Genomic DNA, 8,555 nt, shown 5'->3' on the forward strand with positions numbered 1-8,555 from the left:
ACACCTTTTTATAAGTCTGAAGTTTTTCCCCTCCACCCGACTTGTTAAAACCACGCCTACGGAGCAACACAATTGGTCCGAAAGCGTCAAAGAACCAATCAACAGAGCCCTGCTTCTCGTAACACGCAACACATCCATACAGCTTGAATCGTATGGGGTTCAGAAGCACTAGGAATATCTTAGTGCTGAGACCTCGCCACCTCCTCGCCGTCAACGGACTCCTTTCTCCGCATACTTTATTGAAATGTGTGTGCGCGTGAAAGGCGGAGAGAAAAAGTGTGTATGTGCGTGTGAGGGTGTATGCCTCGAACAAGTAAAGACAGGGGAATTATTCTGAGCTACTGAGATATTTCAACACATCGCTTTTGTACGAAGACCGAAGGCTATCCGAGTGAACACGTTTTGGGAGGAATAAACACAGGAACATCCACGGAGTTTAGCAGCAGATTAAAAAAAATAAATAGAAACAACACCTTGGCTAAAAGGCTTTGAATTAATACAGAAGCGGACTCAAAAAAAAACATAATAACATCCGTCAAATTCTTAGGAACAATTGTAACTGAGCAGCTGCAGATATTAATGGATTGTTTTTTCTTACTTTCTGTTGTAAGCACTCTGTTGGAATAATTGACAAAAATCAAGAGAGAACGCTCGAATAAATCGTCCGATGCTTACATCTGCGTTGGATAAATTGCTTTTTTGCTGGAACTCTTAAATTGACGACACGTCTGACAAATACTAATTCCTATTAGTAATAGTATTCCTATTTAGGGCTCAGCACATCTGGAATCTGGACTTGAATGAGCTTCCTGATGAGAGATCCAGTTATACCAGGGGCAAGTATGGCATACCATCCGTTTTTACCTCACCGGGGTCCGGAGTTTGCCATGAGTGCAATGCTGGGTCACCAGCCACCCTTTTTCCCGGCCCTCGCGCTACCTCCAAACGGCTCGCTCTCCCTGCCGGGTGCACTTGGAAAGCCCATAATGGACCAACTGATTGGCGCCGCGGAGACCGGCCTGCCCTTCTCATCGCTGGGACATCAGGCTGCTGCAGCCCATCTTAGGCCTCTGAAGACGCTTGAGCCCGAGGAAGAGGTTGAAGACGATCCAAAAGTTCACCTCGAAGCGAAAGAACTTTGGGAGCTCTTCCACAAGCGAGGCACAGAAATGGTTATCACGAAATCAGGAAGGTAAATTTAATTTTTTTTAATCATTCAGAGGTACAAACTGCACAGTGCTTCATAAAGTCAAATTCACAAAAACATCTCTTTTAGACTTATTCATTTAGGTGCCTAGAAGTATGGGCCAATAACAAATTATTCATACCACACTACAGTTAATTTGGAATCTGCAGCAACACTTGTAGAGCAAGACAATCAATTTTAGATGGAGTTAACGCGTCACTATCAGCGTTATCTACATATTATCAACTTGCATGATACTTTAATCTCTCAAACGGACAAAATGTAACCCAACCCCAAACTATAAATGTTCACAGAAATTCGACCTATAGTAACAATTTAACCTGAATTTATTTTATGACTCCTGTGGTGATTGCAAAGGCATAAAATCCAGCTTGTTTGTGTGTGTATGTGTGTGTGTGTGTGTGTGTGTGTGTGTGTGTGTGTGTGTGTGTGTGTACGTCTAGGCGAGTGTGTGTGCAGGCGTGTGTGTGTGTGTGTGTGTGTGTGTGTGTGTGTGTGTGTTTACGAGAGCGAGAGAGAGAGAGAGAGAGAGAGAAAGATTATGTGTTTCAGTCCGCAATCCAGACAATTCAGGCTATCCGTATTTCGACATGGATTGCTTTTATCGATACGTTGTCTGGGCCTACCACTGAAAATAAAATAATTTCTTTGATCTCTTGTCTTTTTGCAGACGTATGTTCCCTCCGTTCAAAGTAAGATGCACTGGCTTGGACAAGAAAGCCAAATACATACTATTGATGGATATTGTTGCAGCCGACGACTGTAGATATAAATTTCACAATTCACGCTGGATGGTGGCAGGCAAGGCTGACCCTGAAATGCCAAAACGGATGTACATTCACCCCGACAGTCCGGCCACTGGCGAACAGTGGATGTCTAAAGTCGTCAACTTTCACAAACTTAAATTGACAAATAACATCTCTGACAAACACGGATTTGTAAGTGGCATCTCTTCTTCTTCTTCTTCTTCTTCTTCCTCTTCTTCTTCTTCTTCTTCCTCTTCTTCTTCTTCCTCTTCTTCTTCTTCAGTGGTTTGCATAGTAGTGGCACCGGTAGGGGTAGTGGTAGTGAAAGTAATATTTGTAGTTGTGGCTACTACTGAAGCATTTGTACCAGGTTGTAAATCTACTTACACGCGGACCTGACTAGGATCGCAATTTTTATTTAAGGACATAGATTTACAGTATTAATTACTGATCACAATTAACGCACTTTTAGATTTTGTGTTTGTGTTGTGTTTCTGTTCTTCAGTGAAGTTCAGTTGAAGCTTTTAGCTATAAACAAGAGGTTTGCATACAAAATACAATTGTATTGTATTTAAAACTAGAGAAGAAAAAATAATTCTCTTATCTTCGATATGATTTCTTATTTCAGACTATTCTGAACTCTATGCACAAATATCAGCCAAGATTTCACATCGTGAGAGCCAACGACATTCTGAAACTACCTTACAGCACATTTAGAACCTATGTATTCCCCGAAACAGATTTTATTGCAGTTACTGCATACCAGAACGACAAGGTAGGTAAAATTTCCTATACTTCTTCTCTTTTGCTCTTCTGAACTGTCTTTGAATTTTTTTGTGACCCGTGGTGAATGTATTTCACACCGTTCTTATGCGCAGCAATGAAGGCCTGTATGCTCGACACTGACTTCACAGAGTATTTCTTAGTATAGTGTGTGAACGTGAAGTGTTTATTTGTTATATTATTCAGCAGTGATGCATCGATAGTGTGTGGCCGACAACTGTACTGGACACCAGTATCGGCTCAGAATATAGTGGGGTAGACATCTGAGAAATGTGTATACTTCAGGCTATCTTAATTATATTTAAACTATCAAAATAGAGTATTTGGCAGCGTTCATTTTACACAATTTGTGGTGTGTGTGTGTGTGTGTGTTTGTGTGTGAGTGCGTGCGTGCGCGCGTGTGTGCCACATAGAGAAGAAGGAAGGGGTGATACAGGGGGGTAGTAATAGGAGTGCGAAAGAAAGCGAGGCGAAGAGGAATGATGCAAAATGAATGTTTCAGTCTGAGGCTTCGTAGATACATGACATAGTAATGTTTTCAAGGCGGAGTTACTAAAGTTGATATGAACAGTTATTAATTCAGGCACATATTTTAGACTAGTGTGTTGCAAGCCCAAAGTAAAAGACATCCCAAATAGTTTGTAATAACGCGCTGTGTGGGTGTATGTTCTCTGATTGCGCGCAAGCTTGTGCTCTGAAGGAAAAAAAGCGATGAAAGAAAGAATGAGAAAATTGTATTTGTAAATGGGAAGGTTACATCATTTTTATGAGTGGAGGAAATGGCTTCCACAGACCACCTGGGCTATGTGAAATTTGATTGGAAAAAAGGCACTGGCAAAACAAAACTCACTAGAGGCTTAATCTCTGCAAGCCATACGAAATGTGTAAGCCTATAGATTTGGTGCGTTATCAGTGATTAAACAAAACGCCATAAACAGTCACGTCGAATAATATATTTATATTTTTGCCCAAACAGAACATTCTTATATAGACCTATCCTTAGTATAATCTTGTGGCATTTAACGTGTATGAATTATTTTTATGCAATCTATGATTAAGGCTACATATGTATGTTCTGTTTGACTGTATTATTATTGTAACATATCGTTTTAGACGTAGTTAGCTGTGGAGGATGAATCACTTAGCAAACATTTATTCGTTGTCTTATTTCAGATAACACAGCTGAAAATTGATCATAATCCTTTTGCAAAAGGATTTCGAGATACAGGAAATGGAAGACGGGAAAAGAGGTAAATATAAAGAAATGAAAAGGAAAGAAAAGAAAAGTACATAAAAGAAAAGAAAAGAAAAAAAGACGAATGCAAAATGACCGAATACATCCAGTGGTGTACCTTTAAAGATTTCGTTGTTGTTTTCAGAACTGCTGACAAGTATACATTCTTAGAATTAAAAAAAAACCTTTGCTTTAAAATGTAAGTTACACTTGGACATAACATGTGGAACATAATTCATAGAAGATTTGACAGAGTTCCGTGGTCTACTTTAATCGTGCACGTTTCCATAAATTTTATGCCCAATAATACACTAACCCGATATTTCATGGCAAATTTGTGTTTTGTTTACGTTTTATTAAGTAACATTGCACTGTCCTTGAGAGATTCATATCTGTGAATTATTTCGATACTGTAGGAAACAGTTGGCCTTGCAATCCATACGATCATACGAGGACCAACAGAAAAAAGAGAACGGGACGTCAGATGACTCCTCTGGCGAACAGTCTTCTTTCAAATGTTTTCGTCAAGCCTTATCTCCTGCCGTGTCTACGGTGGGGCCGCCGAACTTGAAAGGTAACAATGCCCCGTTGTTTATCTCTGAGCATGGGAAATGAGAACAGGCTATACACATAAACCCGATTCTGAAGTCCAAGTATTGTTACATCCTCACGTCTATCGTGTCTAAGAATCCTTTTAATTAATTTCAGTAGAACTTCATTTGATTGCCTAATATGAAAACTTGTGGGCGTTGTTCAGTTTGGCTGTCAAATAGTTTGGAACATGCTTTGGAGAAGGCCTATAAGAAATCCTTGTATCCCTCAATCTAAAAGTCTTTTGTGAAGTGTTATTTCTTATTGTAAAGTTAGATATAATATCCAGTGCTGGCAAAAACGATTGGGTTAATTATTGCTGTTAAATAAATATTTTGGAATTTTTGTCAATTTACATAATGTGTACACAATAGATTAGCAAATTGTCTCGTATATTTGGTAGCAATTTCGTTTTCCCCGCGTTATTCCCAACTTGAGTCGCACACAATGTACTGTGCAGGTGCATTTCTTCATTTGACCACAATTTTCCTGAAATGGGTTTTTGTTTATTTATTTATTTATTTTGTTTAGTTTTGTTTGGGTGTGGTCTGGTTGTAGCATTTATATCGATGGTGACTTGTTGCATAGACTAACATAGTTTGGCCTTTTGTCAACAAGTAAAAATGATTCATCTTGGCTCATAAATAATTTGCTTTGGAGTCTGATCAATTAATTTTAGGCGAGGTGACTTGTTTTTGTTTTAAAAACAAAATCACATGGTTACACACAGCAACGTTAGTGCAAATCCGTAATAACTAGATCTGCAATCATCTCTCATAAACTCTTCATTTTGACAGACTTCTGTGACACTGATGAGGATAGTGACGATGACACCAAAGATGGGAACTTGAAAGAGGGGCCCGATTCAAATAAAATTTCTACCACCACAGAGGATACTAAAGACCACGAGGCGAGCCCAAGCAAATGTCATCTCTTTTCGGACAGCGATCAAGCCGTTCGAACGCGAGAGAATGCCGGGAGGACTGAAAAAAGCCAACCAGACTCGCGGCAGAGCCCGATTACCGTCATCTCCAGTACCACGCGGTCTGGAGAAGACCTCAAGAGTCCAAGCCGAGAACAGAGTAAAACTGACGAGTGTCGGTCGATAAGCAAAGACAACTATCTGCCTTTGACCGTACAGACAGACAGCAGTGCGCACCAGAGTCACTTACACAGTTTTGGATTTCCACCGGGCCTGGCAGGACAACAGTTTTTCAGTCACTTGGGTGGCGCCCATCCCTTTCTTTTACATCCAAGCCAGTTTAATATGGGAGGTGCGTTCTCAAATATGGCCGCGGGGATGGGCCCCTTATTGGCAGCTGTATCCTCCGGAGGGGTTAGCACCATGGACACGGCCAGTATGGCGTCACCTTCGCAGAGCCTGACAGGAGCCCCGGGACTACCTTTTCATCTGCAGCAACATGTCTTGGCATCACAGGTAAAACCTGATCGTCGTAATTAGCGGTGCAGGGGCCCTATTTCTGATGCTTTTGCGACATAGCTTACACGTTAAAGCAATATGTACAGCATCCACCCAATGACTTTTTTTCGTTCACTCTGAGCTATACATGTTTAAGTCACGTAGTGTTCGGCTTACCACTAATCCTTGTTACAAAGTTCATGATTTAGCCCAAATATACGAGAATATTTCTATGGTCATGGTTCTCGTAGTCTCATAGTTTTGGACTACTTCAAACATGAAAGAAGACAAGAATAAGAGGGGGGGGGATCATTTTACTCGTTCAAAAAGAGGCTAACTTGAAGGGACCACAGAGAACCTTTTGTAAGATTTAATTACTGAACTCTTTATACTAATAGCCTCGTCATGTGATTAAACAGAGGAAACGCTGAAGCAATATGTCAAGCATGTGCGGATTTGAGAACATTAATTATTTCAACACGTAAAAGAAAAAAGTCAGAATGTTAAAATGAGTGACTTAGATGGAATGGGCAGCTTGAACTTATACAAGCAGAAAATATTTGATACGTTATTTCAAATTCAAAACAAATGTGTTGTTGTGGCGTGACTTTGAACTGTTCTTGCTTAATTTTTTATGAAGACGATTTCTGGACTATGTTTGTGGGAACGTTAATGTGATCCCAAACTAATTATAATTACCTTTACTGTTAAACAGTATAGGCTACCGTATTTCATATCAAATAGCGTATCATGAACCTGTTTTATCATTTGATACCAAAATAAATATGGTTCTTCTTACGGTGTTAAGGTTCTCTTGCTGCTAAAACTGTAAATTTAGTTCTGGACTATTAACTAGTGGTCTGATCCTTTGCGATGCTGTCTAACTACTGGTATTTCTTTCTCTTCAGGGCTTGGCCATGTCCCCGTTTGGAAGCCTGTTCCCCTATCCATACACGTACATGGCAGCGGCTGCAGCTGCCTCGTCCGCAGCCTCCTCTTCAGCCCATCGGCACCCGTTTTTTAACGCAGTGCGCCCTCGGTTTAGATACAGTCCCTACTCTATACCAATGAGTGTACCAGACAGCACTTTGCTCACTACAGCAGTCCCCTCAGTGGTTAGCAACGCCATCGACCTAAAAGGAGACGGTATGGTCACGAGTCCTGTGTCGGCCTCTCTTGACTCAACCTCTGAAGTTACTAGTCGTTCCTCAACAATATCGTCCGGTTCTGTTTCTCTGTCACCCAAAACTTGCTCTGAAAAAGATTCAAGCAATGAATTACAAAGCATTCAGCGCTTGGTCAGTGGACTTGAATCCAAACAAGACAGGCCAAGAAGCGTGTCTCCCTAGGTCGCCATACCCCAGGTAGCCGCTGTTGGAGAGAAAGACCACGATGCGAATGTTTAAAACATTGATACGGATTGTGTACGACTACGCCCTTTTAATGAATGCGGGTTTACAATGAGGACCTATATGGGAAGAGGTTTGCACTTTGGTAATACATACAAACTAAACATCCGAAAACTATGTTTCTCCTCGGGTAAATGAAACCAATACAGCTGAATTCCTCTGTTATTTGAATACCACAGAAGTATTGGAAATTAACAGCTGGCAAGGATGTGATCGATACCACTGCTGCTGTTCTAAGGTTCTGGGATAACAAAATGAGATGATATAAAATGCACTCTGAATTGGTTCTTTGTTCATTTGATCTATCTCTCTCTCTTATTGAAGACTGCTGTGTTTGATTTATTTAACCTAACGTTAGTCTACTGCCATGAGGAGGCGGGCGCTTGCATGTCCTACAGAAGACCACATTTGACTCCTGACTGACATTTTATTACTATTGCCTATTTTTAAAATAGGAGATATTAAAAAAAGCTTAAAAAAAAGATCAAGTAGGAAATAAAATGAATAAAGTTGAATTGTAATTAATACTCCCCTAGTGTTGCGACATATGCAACTATGTAAAAAAAAAAAAAAAAAACTCCCTCACGAGCAGACGGTATAGTTTGAGTAAACCATTGCAGGACGATTTGCTAGAAGATTTTATTTTCATCTCAGTCCGAAAATGATAAACAAATAAATAGAGGCAATGGAAAATCTATTGGTTAACAGCCTCCGACGGTCGGAGTAACTCGAAAGGGTTTATAAACTACGTATCGCAGTGAGCACTGAGATTAATTGACGAAAGGGAATCTTAAAACACCTTATCTCGTTATGATGACACATGTAAATAGTGCTATATACAAAATATTTATGTAATTATTTCATATGAGTATTGCGTGTAAATATTTGTTTGTTGGTTTGTTTTGGGGGGATCTGACCTTAATTTATTGTTGATACACCTGTGTAAGAAGTCTGTGAGCTATTATCCTTGTTTATGACATCTACGTTTTACATCCCTTTGAATGTGGATCGTAATGCACCCAATGTACCCACGCTGCTAGAATTTCTAGCGGACACAATCATGTGCCATCCTTCCATTAACTGTTGTCTTTGTTTAGTGCTTCTGTTCAAACAAAATTTAAGTGAACAGCACATTGCACCAATAGTGAAATATAATGAGAGTTTT

General features: G+C 40.0%; 1 protein-coding gene across 2 annotated transcripts; it reads left to right on the plus strand.

The window, feature by feature from the left end:
- The first annotated feature begins 224 nt into the window (after positions 1-224).
- tbx3a (T-box transcription factor 3a) lies at positions 225-7,508 on the plus strand. 2 transcript variants are annotated; one of them, XM_030768613.1, is made up of 7 exons: positions 225-1,192; positions 1,878-2,186; positions 2,563-2,728; positions 3,910-3,986; positions 4,387-4,544; positions 5,359-5,999; positions 6,890-7,508. In XM_030768613.1, the coding sequence occupies exons 1-7, from the start codon at positions 801-803 to the stop codon at positions 7,328-7,330; spliced, it is 2,184 nt and encodes a 727-aa protein (XP_030624473.1). In that variant the 5' UTR covers positions 225-800; the 3' UTR covers positions 7,331-7,508. The 2 variants fall into 2 exon arrangements, with proteins under 2 accessions (XP_030624473.1, XP_030624474.1); XM_030768614.1 differs by having other exon boundaries at positions 1,878-2,145; positions 2,582-2,728.
- Positions 7,509-8,555: the final 1,047 nt, after the last annotated feature.

The sequence above is a fragment of the Chanos chanos genome, chromosome 3 (genome assembly GCF_902362185.1).
Source record: "Chanos chanos chromosome 3, fChaCha1.1, whole genome shotgun sequence".
In the NCBI taxonomy this organism is placed as follows: Eukaryota; Metazoa; Chordata; class Actinopteri; order Gonorynchiformes; family Chanidae; genus Chanos; species Chanos chanos.

Coding starts and splice junctions, on each gene's coding strand:
- tbx3a (XM_030768613.1), top strand. CDS start 801: ATGAGCTTCCTGATGAGAGATCCAGTTATACCAGGGGCAAGTATGGCA. Junction 2,729..3,909: donor CTGCATACCAGAACGACAAG/GTAGGTAAAATT, acceptor GTCTTATTTCAG/ATAACACAGCTGAAAATTGA. Junction 6,000..6,889: donor AACATGTCTTGGCATCACAG/GTAAAACCTGAT, acceptor CTTTCTCTTCAG/GGCTTGGCCATGTCCCCGTT.